We start from the raw sequence: 16,332 nt of genomic DNA, 5'->3' as shown, positions 1-16,332 counted from the left end.
TTGTAAGTTGGTGTATTTAGTTAAGATAATACTTTGGTTTTGGGTTTAGTTTTCTTAGTTGAGAGTTTATCCTGGAGTTATAGCACAAGTACTTTGTGTTTTAATTGTAATCATGATATGAAATGGATTAGTGATTAGGAGAGCTAACAGAATGCTAGCATTGATTCCAAGAGTAATTTAAAACAATAGAAGGGTGTGCTTTATTTTATCGGGCACCAGTGAGGCTGCATATAGGGTAATGGCCACATTATTTAGGGAAGATTATTAATGCACAGGAGTCTGAAGAAGGGTCTCGACCCAAAAATGTCACCTATCCATGTTCTCCAGAGTGGCTGCCCGAGCAGCTGAGTTACTTTGGCACTTTGTGTCCATTAAGGGCCTGTCCCAGTTATGCGATTTTTAAGGCGACTGCCAGCGACTGTCAAAGTCGTAGCAGATCGCCAAAACTTTCTTTTACCCTACGACAATGCTGAGTCAGGTCGATACAAGTTATTTTTTTTGTGAAACTAGCACCTGGCAAAGAGATTACACCATCTTCAAAAACATTGCGAAATTCCCACGCTTACCTGACCGTCAAACTGTCGCCTCCAATCTACCTGTCAAATGTCCTGACGGTAAATAAATTGGTTAAACAAAACTATTTTCTGGTATCTTCAAATGCCTTTTCTTAACTTAATATTAAGTGTTTCTAAATGCATCTGCGACAAGGGTTTTTCAGTGAATAAATAAATGAATGAAAAGCGTTCTCATAGTGCAGTGCCTGTGTCAGCGTGTTATTTCATTGGTCAAAATGAATGAGACTAGAATCTTTGAATGAGATGCCATGATAAAGTACTTAGAAACATAATAAATTCAGACTCTAATTTTTTTTGAAAATCACCAAAATCAACTTTATTACAACAAACTATATTCCTGTGAAAGATGGATAACTACATGCCAAAATCTTTTTTTAAAACGAACACTTCAAACGATCACAAAATATGCCTAAAAATGTCACTGGCCGGACCTGGCTGTTGGTTTGTTCAAGTGTCCACCCACCTTTGACAGCATCGCGTTCTCCGCCCCCATTCCACAGCTGGCTGTTGCAGCTGCACTTCTGTCAGCTGTCAAAACGGGTTTTGACAGTTCCTGTCGGACCTTGTCTTCTCCTGATCCCGATACCTGTCTCCGGTTGACGTTGGTAGTCGACAATGAAATTCATCCATCCTCAGTACCGGCGACAACCTAGCAAACCCGTGGGACAGCATGCGACAGCGCCCGCAATAAGCTACGATACCTGGCGACAAGCCAGCTGTCGCCGAGAAATTTCTAGCATGTAAATTTTTCCGTGACGCGCCGAGATCCGCTACGATTCATTGAAGATTCCTCATGATCATGCCCACGACACCCCAGCGAACGTTCGGTGACAGCCTAGTCACCGGCAATCACCTTAAAATCACCTAACTGGGATAGGCCCTTTAATGCATCGGAAACAGTTCAGAGAAGGATTTGTAGACTGACAATTGGAATGGGTTAATGAGGAAAGTTTTAGACAGGCTAGACTTTTGTCCACTGCAGTATATGTGTAAGAGGTGACATGATTGAAACATGCAAATTCCTGAGGAATTTTTTTTCAGGATGATTGTGAAGACGATGAGTTGTGGAAGATTGTTGAATTTGGGTCCAATGTTTAAAAGGGGATCACACATTTAAAACAGAGAACAGGCTTTTTTTTCTTTTTATGCAGTGGATGAGTCTTTGAAATGGATTTTCTCAATGAGAAGTGGTAGTCTTTGAATATTCTTAAGGCAGAGGTAGATTAATTCTTGGTAAGCAAGGGGTGAATGGTTACCAGATGTAGAAAGAGATATGGATTGAGGTTAAGTTTTTATTTCCTCAAGAGGATTCAGCACTTCTGACCTCTAAATGGTCAAATGTATAATTATCATTGAGATAAGAATGTTGAATTTGTCATAATAATTCACCAGGGCAGGCCAGAGGAACATCTCCTGCTCCTAATTCACATGTTCATTCTTTCAGTCATTCTAGAAAAAAAACACACTACATAACTAAGAACAAGAAGTGAGACTCCCGGTAATTACTATCATATAATTACACAAAAGAACATTCAAGGGGTTAAGTGGAGTTTTAGGAAATCTGGCCATTAAAGATGAGGAGATAGTTATTTCCTATCTACCTCGGGATACAAATAAACATCAGAGACTCTGAGGTCGAGTGCATGCTCTCATTTTGACTTAATTTAAGAACAACTAATATTATGGCAAATTCAACATTCTTATCTCAATAATAATTATACATTTGACAAATATATAATTATCATTGAGATAAGAATCATAATTCCTGGATGCTGCCTCAGTGACTGGAGAAAAGAAGTGCTGGATCCTCTTGAGGAAACAGGGTGAAAGAATTAGAAGTAACACTAGCAAGTTTGCAGATGACACAAAGCTGGGTGGCAGTGTGAACTGCGAAGAGGATGTTTGGAGGTTGCAGGGTGACCTGGACAGGTTGAGTGAGTGGGCAGATGCGTGGCAGATGCAGTATAATATAGATAAATGTGAGGTTATCCATTTTGGCGTCAAAAACAAGGAGGCGGATTATTATTTCAATGGTGTCAGGTTAGGTAAGGGGGAGGTGCAGCGAGACCTGGGTGTCCTTGTACACCAGTCACTGAAAGTTGGCGTGCAGGTACAGCAGGCAGTGAAGAAAGCTAATGGCATGTTGGCCTTCATAACGAGAGGATTTCAGTATAGGAGTAAAGAGGTTCTTCTGCAGTTGTTTCGGGCCCTGGTGAGACTACGTCTGGACTATTGTGTGCGGTTTTGGTCTCCTAATTTGAGGAATGACATCCTTGTAATTGAGGCAGTGCAGCGTAGTTTCACGAGATTGATCCCTGGGATGGCGGGACTGTCATATGAGGAAAGATTGAAAATACTAGGCTTGTATTCACTTGAGTTTGGAAGGATGGGAGGGGATCCTGTAGAGACATATGAAATTATAAAAGGACTGGACAAGCTAGGTGCAGGAAAAATGTTCCCAATGTTGGGCGAGTCCAGAACCATGGGCCACAATCTTAGAATAAAGGGGAGGCCATTTAAAACTGAGGTGAGAAGGAACTTTTTCACCCAGAGAGTTGTGAATTTGTGGAATTCTCTGCCACAGAGGGCAGTGGAGGCCAAATCACTGGATGGATTTTAGAGAGAGTTAGATAGAGCTCTAGGGGCTAGTGGAATCAAGGGATATGGGGAGAAGGCAGGCATGTGGATGATCAGCCATGATCACAATGAATGGCGGTGCTGGCTCGAAGGGCCGAATGACCTCCTCCTGCACCTATTTTCTATGTTTCTATGTCATTGAACACACGCACCTAAAGCTTCTGGTTAAATGGAACACAGAACAGTACGACACAAGAACAAGCCTTTTGGCCCACAATATCTGTGCCAAACACATTGCCAAGACCATCTCTTATCTATCTACGCATAATGCATATCCCTCTAATCCACGCATATCCATACGCCTATCCACAATATAAATACCACCATTGAATCTGCCTCAGTCACCAAACCTGGCAGCATGTTCCAGACACTCATCACCCTCTGTGTGCAAAAGGTTTCCCCGCATATCTCCTTTAAATTTGCCCTTCTTGTCTTAAAGCTATGTCCTCAAGTATTTGATTTTTCCTTGCTGGCAAAAAGGTTCTGACTGTCTACTCTATCTATGCCTAGAATTTTATATACTTCTACCAGGTCTCCCTGCAACCTCTGGCGCTCCAGAGAAAACAATCCAAGTCTGTCCAAGTTCTCCCTGAAATACTCCCAGTTCATTTCAATGAAGCGACAACTATTGGGGATGGTAATGAGAGTATGGATAGTCAGTATCACATTGCTTTGGTGAACACAGTTGTACCAAAGGGCCAACAATAAAAAGAGAAGTTGACGAATAGCAGACAACAGACAAACCATTGACAAGGTTTCCAAATGAACAGAGCACAAAAACTTGGTCCCGAGCATGATGATGATGATGCCAAACAGGAGGTTGATGCCTTCATTTTCAGAAACATCAAATGCTGCAATCATTTGGCTTCACAGCTGTTGGTATCATTTTTGCAAGACATAACCATGGGCATGCATACTTTTTTGATAACATGCCGACGTTCGTAAATAAGGTAACAAATATTGCACCACAATGGTGCAACAGACATGTGTCATTAAAAACTTTCCAACAAAGTGGTGAGCCAAGTGAGGGATAGAGGTGAAAGACATTGAAACACGAATTCCACATGCTGTGCACACTAGCAGTATCTAATCTGATTTACATCTCAGTAACATCGAGTACTGGCATAGTTCAGTGTCTCAGTGAATTCAGTTTCTTACAACATTCAATATTATTCCATCAGTGTCTTTAGAACTTGTTGAGCACTTGCAGATCAAAAACATGTCTGTATACATTGGCTGTCAGTATCAGAGGCAAGAAATCCAATTTTTGCAAAGAACTAATTGTACCTTCAATTATCACTCATAACATGTTTTTGAACTCAGTTTAAGCTAATATACTCCAGATGCAAGGCAAAAAGTATAAACCAAGCGGTTGCTAAATTATTAAGGTGCCATAAAAATTGTTGCAAGACACAAATGGTTATGTGGGCAGACTTCAAAATGTATGCAAAGGGTAGTTAATTGAAATCCTGACAGTATTGTAAGTTAATGTGGTGACTAGATAATGTTCAGGCACAGTTGCACTGATCAACTGATTGCTAATTGGCAGTGCTAAGTCATAAATCCCCCACACATACTTGTAAAGCACGCATGGGAGACTAAATCAGTTTTCACCTCAAGCAGTTTAGTATATTTCATAACTGATTACAATTAACCATTGAAACATTTCTGGTAATTCTGACTGCATAATAACAGACCATTACTTTCATCACCAGATTGAAAATCTAAGGCATCTTTCCTACATATGTCAGACTTTAGTCTATATTTTTACATTTATTATTTGAAACTACCTGCTCCAAAATAACATCAGTGAAGAATCCTACTCTCATGTTGAAAGTAAAATTTGCTGCTTTGTTCAAAATGTGAATTTTCCTTTTGCACTTCATAGCTTTGACATTTTAAGTACTAAGTAAAGTGGAATAATATTTCCAGCAGAATTGAATCACCACTGAGCAACCATATGACCTCTTAAACTAATCCACCAATCTTTCTATATTTCTTCCACAATATTATAGAAATACAAACAATGCAGGTAAACTGTTAGAGCATACCATAATACTGTGTAAATTCTTAAACTGTTATCTTTTGGAACCATAGAATTACTACCAGATTAATAAATAATTATGTTTCTTCAGAGAATATCATTTTCAGAACAATTTTTGATATCTTGTGGTGTCAATAAATTACAATGATTAGTAACATGAAAAAAATCTGCAACACTCAGCATGAACGTTTGAAAGGTGCATGTCAAAATCTGCTAAGATGTTCAAAGTAATATTCTTAAAATATGAAGGATTGACATTACAGTGCAAGTTTGTATTTACTCATTTTAATGCCAGTGTAATGATGTAGCTCATCATTTCAAACAATTTAGGTGCAAAATATTCATATTAGGTTGTGATAAAAAAAAAAAAAATTAATTGGCTGACATACTGTACAAATTTAATTTCTATAAATATTAGTATAGGTAAATTTTGGGTTAGTATGTGGTGGACAATCCAGTATTACCCAAAGTGCCCTCCTCCAATTAACACCTTTAAAAAGCTAACCAGCTATCAGAAACTATGTTTCGTTCTTACTTAAAAGTAATGGTAATTTCTTACCTGTAAATTCTCTATTTCTTTTTTGTGCTCTCGTTTCAAATATAAAATGGCAGCATGGTATTCTGTTAATGCAAACAAAAGCTGAACTGATTTATTTATTATTGTGCAGAATAGAATAATAATTCACTAAATTACATTACAGATGTTTCCAATGTTGGGGGAGTCCAGAACCAGGGGCCACAGTTTAAGAATAAACGAGAGATATAGAAGGTACATAGAAAAAAAGAATGAAAGACATGCAAAAAGCATTGATGATCATGGAAAGGTGGAGCCTACAATGGGCCACTGTTGGTAGGAGGTAGGTGATAATAAGTTATAAAGACAGTGAAACTCAACAGAACAACGGTGAAGCTAGTACAATGACTAGAGTTGGGGGGTGGGGGGGGGGGGGGGGTGGAATGGGACAGAGAAAGAGGGGATGCAAGGGTTACTTAAAGTTGGAGAAATCAAAAGTCATATCGTTGGGTTATAAGCTGCCCAAGCAAAATATGAGGTGTTGTTCCTCTAATTTGCGTTTGGCCTCACTCTGACAATGGAGGAAGCAAGGACAGAAACATCAGTATGGGAATGGGAAGGGGAGTTAAAGTGTTTGGCAACCAGAAAATTGCGTAGGCCCAGGCATGAAGCTGGTGACATTTTTTACAGAGTCTGATTTGTTTTCCATTGATCAGAATTTTTTAGTCAATCTACAAAATGGGTAAAGATAGTGAGCTGATTTATCTTTAAGAAAGCATTATGGAGTATTTTAATTTCATCCATAAATATAATTTATGCACCCTTTTTGCTCATTTTGTTATTGATTTTCAATGTTCATTGCATCCTCCATTCTGAAGTACAACTGTTAATTCTTTAGAATTTCTATTTGCTATTGATAGAAGATTAGTGGAATACTCAAGCAACTGGTTTTGAAGGAAGTGGAGCAGAAAATTGAATGCTAATGCCCTCTGCTGGTGGCAGAATAACAAAGATGAATTTTATTTGCAGTACACGACTTTAGATTTCTTACACTACAAGGAGACAGTAAGAGCAATATAATCAACCTGAGTAGAGCAAGGATTTTCTAAACTCTTATTTTGACATTTTAATTTTATTTTAAGAGAGCCTGACAATTTTAAACTTTTTATGGAAAAAAATATTCTTTAAGATGGTTCTAATAGTTTTAAAGGCTTCAAAGTTTGCATTTGAGCCCTCTTTATTTAGTTTTTAACATCAACACCTCAGTTCATATATACTGACTATAATTTTGGTATGTGAAACTCCAGCACGGATGTGGAGAGGATTTTTTCTCATGTGGGAGAGTTTAGAATAGGGGTCACGGTTTAAAAACAAGGAGTCACCCTTGCAATTTTCATTGCGAGGGTCATGAATCTTTGGAACTTTTCTTCAAAGCACAGTGGAAACAAAATCATTAATATTTTTAAAATCAGAGGTCAATTAATTCATGATAAGCAAGGGGGGTAAAGGTATTCTTCATCTTGAGGTTGTAAATGTATCCCAATATCAGACAACAGAATAGATGAAATCAGTGGAGAGTAGTTTGTGGAAGATTAAATGACAGTGAATTGTGATTTTTAATAAAAACATACCTGAAATTTCAGTTAATCAGGTACCTGATATCAGAAAGACAGTGTGATAACTAAGAGATGTGTACCAAGCTATAATTTCTCTTTATGGAAATGCATTTAAAGACTTCTATCATCTCTAGCTTTTCAGAAAAAAAATTTCTATGAACCTTAAGGTAAATCCAAGTAGATCTGACAAACTGTTAACTTTGTTTCAAATAAACTTTTCTTGATGCTCATTTAAACTTCTCAAAGTGCAGAAAATGATTTTAATCCTTGTTTCTGGACCTACAACTTATGGATTGTGACTAAAAAGTCACACATGATTTAGCTGCACAAGAACTTCAGATCTCTTAAGTATTTAGGTTTACCTGATGATGAGAACAAGCAACCAAAACCAGGTAGCAAGCATCTTTCCCAACAAGTGAACAAACGGATATATGAATTTGGAGCAGGAGTATGCTACTCAGCCCCTCATCCTGCTCCACTGTTTAATAAGATTGTAAGTTCAACTCTGTTTCCCCATATACCTCCGATGGCCTTTCTCCCCTTTACAACACAGGTTCAGGCTCTCTTAAGGTCAGGTAGACACAAAATGTTGGAGTAACTCAGCGTGACAGGGAGCATCTCTGGAAAGAAGGAATGGGAGACATTTCGGGTCGAGACCTTTCTTCAGACCCTAAGAGTCTAAGGTCAGATTCACTCCCAACTCTTGTACAGTATCAAATCACAGAAACGATTGAACCGAGAACGATAAAAAATTATAAAAAGTATGTAAACTCTCATGTTTTCTTTCTAACAGCAGGCGAGTTTCTATTGTCACCTACAATCAATTTCAACAACTGTAGATTCCAGTCGTCTGGCAACTGGTACATATAGAGAACACTAGGGAAATACCAACTTAAAATGGCTTCATATTCTGTTCATATTCAATTAGAGTATCTTCACTCTTTAATTATGAAATATGCACTATTGTAAATGAAACACTGCTTTGCACCAATATCAAAGATTTAATAAACGTTGGCTGATGGAAAATGGAGCTTCACCAAAAATATTTGCTTTCTCATGTCTGTTCATGGTTCCTACCAAGGAATCATGGAAAGAGCAAGCTGAAATCAAATGACTGATCAGAGAACATTTCAGGCATTTGTCACAATGTGTTTCTTTGTGCCCTCAACTTCTGGTGAGATTCCTATCCTGAAAAGGGTGCCCAGTATCATTTGGCCGCAAAACACAGGTGCTGCTGTAGAACAAAGGCAGGGGTGGTTAATAAAGTAAAGGAACAAAATGACACTTCAGCCTTGTCGCATGGTGACCTTCTCTGTCCATGTTAATTTCTTTTTGTGATTTAGAGGTCTATTGTTGCCTTCTCTATGCAAAGCTCAGCAAATCTATGGGGGATGTCCCCTGTCATCACAAGGATGTACACTAGCACAACTAGCAAAGCTGCTGCCTCACAGTTTCAGCAATCCGGATTTATTCCTGATCTCCAGTGCTGTCTGTGTGGAAATGGGACAAGCGGAAGATGGATGCAAATGGGTGTGGATGGTTGGTGCAGATTTAGTGGACCAAATCAGTTGTTTCTGTATTGTATCTCTCAATGACTCCAAGACTATTTACATGCAGTATGCAAAAAATAAGTAGCTAGTGAGCAGACTGATAAGATGAAGAGGAAGTATTACCAAGGTTGGTGCCAAGTTTCCACCATCAAATTTCAGACAAGCTTGCCTGAGAGAATACAATCTCTGAATTTATTTTAATATACAAAATGTAATGAAAAATAGAAAGACTAAATGCAGGGTGGATCTTTCTCCTGCCTGATATGTCTAGGACCAGTGTAAGAAAATAACTGCAGATGCTGGTACAAATCGAAGGTATTTATTCACAAAATGCAGGAGTAACTCAGCAGGTCAGGCAGCATCTCAGGAGAGAAGGAATGGGTGACGTTTCGGGTCGAGACCCTTCTTCAGACTGATGTCGGGGGGGAGGGACAAAGGAAGGATATAGGTGGAGACAGGAAGATAGAGGGAGAACTGGGAAGGGGAGGGGAAGAGAGGGACAGAGGAACTATCTAAAGTTGGAGAAGTCAATGTTCATACTGCTGGGCTGCAAGCTGCCCAAGCGAAATATGAGGTGCTGTTCCTCCAATTTCCGGTGGACCTCACTATGGCACTGGAGGAGGCCCATAACAGAAAGGTCAGACTGGGAGTGGGAAGGGGAGTTGAAGTGCTCAGCCACCGGGAGATCAGGTTGGTTAAGGTGGACTGAGCGAAGGTGTTGAGCGAAACGATCGCCGAGCCTGCTTTTGGTTTCGTCGATGTAAAGAAGTTGACATCTAGAGCAGCGGATGCAATAGATGAGGTTGGAGGAGGTGCAGGTGAACCTCTGTCTCACCTGGAAAGACTGTTTGGGTCCTTGGATGGAGTTGAGGGGGGAGGAAAAGGGACAGGTGTTGCATCTCCTGCGGTTGCAGGGGAAAGTGCCCGGGGATGGGGTAGTTTGGGTAGGAAGGGATGAGTGGACTAGGGAGTTACGGAGGGAGCGGTCTCTGCGGAACGCAGAAAGGGGAGGGGAAGTCTAGGACCTGTGGTCATAGTTTCTGTATTGCTGTATATTGTATATGAACATGAATATTGAGTATACTCATATATGAGTATATGAATATTGCCATATTCACGAGAAATACAGATAGATGAGATTTCTGGAAATTTAGGCTACAAAGGGATATGATGACTGTGCTGAAAAATGTCAGAGATAGTTGATCAGCTTTAATCCTGATGAATGCCAAAGTAGAATCAAAGGGCCAGGTGGCTGACTCCGACACAGATTCTTAATGTACTTAAATAGAACATTCAGCATAAGAAGACCAATTGTTTTTTGTTACTATTTACTTTTCACGCATGCATCCCCTTATTCTCCATTAGTGTAACTGTCTATCTTATTTTAGAAATGATAACTAGCCTTTCTATCTGGTCAGAATTGTGCAAACCTAATGAAAGTCCATCAATATGTAATGTCAGCTCTGTACACCTCTCCACTGGTGCTACCTATGCAGCTGAGCATTTCTAATATTCTGTGTCAGTGCTTCATTGCAGATATCCAGCATCTGTATTTCTTGGTTCCAGTATTTACTCTTTTTTTCTCTCTCTGTCCTCCCTTTTCATTCACCTCCCTTGATTTACACCTCCTCCAAATAGATCAGGTTTGACTACCAATCTTTCAATATAAAGGGTGGTAGAATTGTTTAAAGCTCTAAATGTGACCTAAGGTCCAATACAAATTCAACATAATGTCTCTGCTTTTAAACTCTCTCTTGGCAGAAATGGATATCAGTACTTGATTTGTTTGTATTATGGGCCTATTACAATAGACAATAGGTGCAGGAGTAGGCCATTCGGCCCTTCGATTAGCCATATCTGAAATCTTAGATGCTCTTGCTCCTCAATAGCAATCTCTTATTTTTCAAGGAGTAAGACCCCACTGGTTTTCTAGCCAACATATACTTGTCTACATTCAATTTCATTTGCTCCTTACAAGGCTATTCTACAAATATATTAACAACAAATGTTTTGTCAGACTCTTCCTCAATATTAATTATATTCACTATCCCCTCCCATATGCCACAATTTTTCATGCCAAGTTTTGAAATTGACCTTCTGATTCCCATGTCTACATTGTTTGAGAAATATGTAAATTAAAATATCTTGCTCCATTTACTTTCACATGTTAACATCCGGCAAAAAAAGGTGATAGATGTAAATGAAGATCTCAGAATACATTTTATTGAGGGATTACCAATTAGATAAAGATTATGGGGAATCGTGTACATGTTAAATCAGGAAAGGACAATATTAGAAGTGTAGAGAAACATCTCAAAAAGGACTGGAAGTCTAGGATAGATCATGCTAAACTATTCAGTGAATATTACTTTTCTACATGCTCACAGCCCCTGTCTGGAATATAAATCATAACACATAAATGATAGGAGGAAAGCTAACCAATATAAATGACCGATTTATGTTGCCTTGGGGAATTAGAGAATGATCCAGATTTATTTTGCCCTATTTAAATCTAGATTTTTCTATTTTCAAGGATGTAGCTGGAATGGTCACAAGTGAATGAGCAGGCTCAACAAATATACATGACATGAGGTACTGCCATCTACATGAGGTGCTGCCTCTTGCACTAACCTGTGCATTTTTCATGAATGTCTTGTTTTTGTGGTCTTTTTCTTTTCATTGTCTTGTAGAATTTGTGTGCAATTTAAGTGTAAATGATGTTTTTGTGTGACATCTGCGATTATGTGCCTGTGATGCTGTTGCAAGGAAAACGTTCATTATACCTATTACAGCATAAATTTGCATACGACAAAAAACTCAGCTTGACTTGATCTCTTCTTCAGTGTCGGACTTGCATTGACATTACAGGACAGAGTGTTTTGAGCTACGTAGGGCCAGCATAATTCAGAATTGCACTGTAACCAAATTCCACAATTGGAAGTAATGTAATGCAACATTTCTCCAATGAGATTCCAGACACACTGTTTCAGTTATAGAATAAATAAATGGTGAGAACGGGGAGCATTTTATTAATGTTTTAAGTTTTAATTCTGAATGGTTTGTGAATAGTACCCATTAATATCAACGATCTTTTTCTTTTCATTTCATGTGACTTTTTCCTCTCAAATATATTCCAAGGAATTCTAACCATTAAAATTTGTCATGACCGCATTCTAACTTAGCTTTGTTCTATTAGTCATATCAGATTACTTGTAGCTATTTAAGAACGAGTGCTTTGTTGCTATGCAGTTGACAGTGGTCCATCTGACATCTGGTTTTGTGTGGTGTATGTTACACCGAGTGAGACTACAATAAGCCTCCTTTCATGCAGGAAAAAACCCATTATCTACAGTTTGATCAGTATAATTTGAGAAACATTAATAACATTTGCTCATTCTGAATTCCAACATGTGAAATTATTCCTTTCCTTGGCAAGCATTTCAGTGTCAAATGCTATTTGCCTTTAAAGTTCATTGGACTGGAAAGGATTGGTTCTAATAGACAGAAACAAAAAAAAAATTATCCACACATAATCTCTGAGTGAATAATGAAGGCTTGGAAGTTTACCAAAGCACATTAACCCAAGTAGAATGTAATCAATCTGTGATGGGATTACTATTTATTGATTAATCAATGTTATAACCTTGATAGTAACACTTGATAAAATGGAGCTGTAAAGCTTTATACCAACTGTAAAATGTAATTTTAAAAATGAAGGGAAAAGCCAACCAAGCATTAGCACTATTCTGCACATGCCTCAGAAACATACCCTCTCTATAATCTAAAGAAAGTTTAACAGTGCCTCATATCTTCAAAGAAATAAAGACAATGAATGGCGACAAAGGTTAGACAAAGGCACATCTAAAAGCTTGGAAAAAGTGAGAACTTTAGGGGAAAATTCAGAACATGAAGCTTAAATGACTGTAGGCATAACCCCAATGAATAAAACTCTAAGTGCCGGAATAACCTAGCAGATCAAGCAGCATTTCTGGAGGACATGGATGGGTGACATTTCACATTGGGACATTCTTTAGACTGATTGTAGAAGGGGGAAGATAGCTAGGGTCACGACAAAACCTGGCAAGAGCCTTTGATTTGCAGATGGATGGAAAAAGGCTAGAGATAAAAATGGAGACAAAAGGGTTAAGCTCAGTAACGAAAAGGAGTGAAATGTGAAACCAGGTGAATGGGAAAAACATGGAAGGAGATGAGGAAAAAGGTGAAAGGGCAGTGGGAGACATGAGTGCACACTCAGGTGGGGCGCAGGGAAGAAAGTGGGATAAAAGCGAAGGGGACTGATTATTACCAAAATTGGAGAATTCAATGTACATACCATTGAGTTGTTAGTGAAATAGGAGGTGTTGTTCCTGCAGTTTGTGTGTGGTACTCTGGCAATGGAGGAGGCCCAGTACAGGAAGGTCAGTGTGAGAATGGGAGGGGGAGTTAAAATGGTTAACAACTGGAAGATCCAGCAGACTGACCGAGCACAAAAGCATGGCGAAATGGTCGCCTAGTCTACACTGGGTCTCGCCAATTTAATGGATGCTACATCGGGAGCATCAAATGTAGTAGGAGGTTGGAGGAGTGCATGTGAACCCTTGGCTCATTACACCAGTGATAAGCTTATGATATTTTTGTTTAAGAAAGTTACAGGGAGGTAATGAGGTCTAAAATTGATAGAAAATTGGATTTTATTTAGCATCTTGAGTTACAAAGTTTGGCACATGCAACCAAGGACCACAGGAAACGGTTGAGTGAAGGACCTGCCAAAGAGATGCAATATTCATACTTCTTTAGGTCAGATGCTGAGAATCATTGATACACAGACAGGCTGAGAAAAGAAATTAACAAAATTACTTAACATGCAGGAGTTAGCATTTGAGGGAGCATGAAAAATGATTAGTGTGAAAATTATGTTGAAGAGTGCAAGGAAGTTTTACTCAGGGGTGTTTCTAGCACATGAAAAAGCCGTGAATATGACATATCCCTTTTTTATGGCCTTGTGTCACACTGTTAAGAGATAATGACGTTGGCAGGGGTTTCCAGGGATTCAAAGGCCTAAAAGACAGGATAGATTAATATGATGATGATGGAAAGTGACCAGGAAGAGACACCACTTAGACTTGGGTGCTGCAAACCCATTGACCAAGAGCACAATAGTATTTACTTTAGTATATATATTGGGGAGGATATATTTAAGAACGAAATGACCATATAGTATAATTTTTGATACATGTAGTACCAACCATGCTGTTAGTTGAGTGTTGACTGCCTTCAATAAAGAATGTTCTATACTTACTACCTGCCTTACTGAATTGTTGCTACATGTTGATGAGTTTAGGATATTACCACTTTAGGGAGAAGCAGGGCAGTAATTAAGGGTGATGTAGTAAAGAATGAGTTCTCCACATAAAATAGCAGTAATGGCAAGCTATGGACTTTGTAAGCATGTCCCCATTAATGGAATGGGTAGAGATGTTCCTAAAGGAAAACATCATGAGGGAGAGGATACACGAAAAAAAGTAATATCTGCATGAAAGAAGGTAGGCAAGTTCATAGGTTCTAGGAGCAAAATTAGGTCATTCAGCTCATCAAATTTACTCCACCATTCAATTATGGAACATGGTGGCTCAGACAAATGAGAAAGTAGCAAGTCACTTAGCACCTTCATTCTTCAATGATAATTCATATGAGGATCCTGTTAATGTCCTGAAGAAACATCTCAACCCAGCACTTTCAGAGATTTTCAAGAATTGCAAATATGTACACTATATCTACAACCAGAAAACAATGGATACATTTGACTAATATGCAGTCAGGCTAAAAAACACTGCTAAAAAGAAACAAATTTCAGATTTTTTTCCCAGGTTCGATCCTGACCTCGTGTGCTATCTGTATGGAGTTTGCACCTTCTCTCTGTGATCACGTGGGTTTGCTCCGGGTGCTCCTGTTTCCTCCCACACTCCAAAGACGTGCGGGTTTGTAGGTTAATTGGCTTGTAAATTGAATTGTAAATTATCCTTAGTACTAGTGTAGGGGGGGGGGGGGGGGTGGTCTTAGGTCAGCACGGAATTGGTGGACCAAAGGGCCTGTTTCTGCACTGTATCTCTAAAGTATAAAGTCTTTTTTTTTTAAATCAGGTCATGTGGGATCATTTAGTTTGAAAGTTATCAAACGGGAAAGCTCCAGAAAAAAATGTTTTTCCGACCGGAACTAAAATTCAAAGAGAAAAAGATGCCTGTTCCATAAAATGGAAAACAATTTCACTCATGGCACATGCCGATGATGCAGGGAGGTAACACACCCCACAGAAATAGTAATGATAGCTTGTCCTTCTTCACAGCTGAATCAGGTGGACAGTACATGTAAATTCAGACAGGGATTAGGAGTAGGTCACAGGATTGCTAAAGACAGTAAGAAAGTCACCTGTGGTTGTAAAAGGCAAGGGGCTGACTATGAATGTTAAGAGAGATGGCTTAGAATATGTATTAAAGATAACCTGGTGGTATAACATCACAGATGAGTGTACATTGCCCAGTGATGCAGGTACCCAAAAAAGTAGTTATTGGCAAAGTGCAGTGTGGTGTGGTTCACTATGGACACGAGAGGTTAAAGGTGTTGCCCAGATCCATTAGTGCACCATTTGCATGTTGACGTTGGATGGTGTAAATGGCTATGTTGAATGGACTTCATTGCACATCGAAAACTATCAGTAATGGTATCATGATAATGTGTGCAGAACATATACATTAAGAGCAGGCACTTGACCCATCCTGCACAAAGCTGTCTTTTAATAGAATCATGGATGATCTGATTATATTTTTTACTTTGTATTCTCATCTACCCACAGTAATCTTTTACCCTTTGACTCATCAAGAATCTATTGATGGCTGAACAATGTATGATTCCATTCCAACTGTCTTCCAGTACCCTTTGAGGAAGAAAATTCCAGATTCATTACTTTCCGAGAGTAAAATACTGTGTGATCTCTGTTCATCTTAAATTGGCAACTCTTTGTTTTTAAACAGTCATCTCTTCTTCCAGATTCTCCTCTCCACATCCCTAAGCAACTTACATCTTTCCACCTAATCATCTCTCACTCATCTAAACTTCAACATATGCATACCTCGATTGTCCAACTTTTCTTCACAAGACCACCTACACATTCAGGTGTCATTCCAGTAAAACTTCTCTGATCTGCTTCCAAAGAGTTTAACATCCTTCTTTAAATAGTGAGGCCAACACTTAACATAGAATTTCAGATGTGGTTGGACCATTTCCCGATATAACTAAGCACCAACTCCCTACTTTTGTATTCAGATCCTCAAACAATAAATGACAACATGTTGTTCACTTTCCTAATTCTTTGCAGTGCTTGCATACTGGCCTTCTGCCA

General features: G+C 38.9%; 1 protein-coding gene across 4 annotated transcripts in view; it reads right to left on the bottom strand.

Moving 5' to 3' along the window:
* LOC144597267 (formin-like) overlaps positions 1 to 16,332 on the bottom strand; it is a 300,339-nt gene that overhangs the window by 240,379 nt on the left and 43,628 nt on the right. For all 4 annotated transcript variants that reach the window (XM_078406376.1, XM_078406378.1, XM_078406379.1 and 1 more), the window contains one exon: positions 5,816 to 5,877. In XM_078406376.1, coding sequence (XP_078262502.1) covers positions 5,816 to 5,877 — 62 coding nt within the window. The remainder of the gene's footprint in view (positions 1 to 5,815; positions 5,878 to 16,332) is intronic.

Source organism: Rhinoraja longicauda, chromosome 10, assembly GCF_053455715.1.
Source record: "Rhinoraja longicauda isolate Sanriku21f chromosome 10, sRhiLon1.1, whole genome shotgun sequence".
Classification (NCBI taxonomy): Eukaryota; Metazoa; Chordata; class Chondrichthyes; order Rajiformes; family Arhynchobatidae; genus Rhinoraja; species Rhinoraja longicauda.
This window is presented reverse-complemented; position numbering and strand designations above follow the sequence as displayed.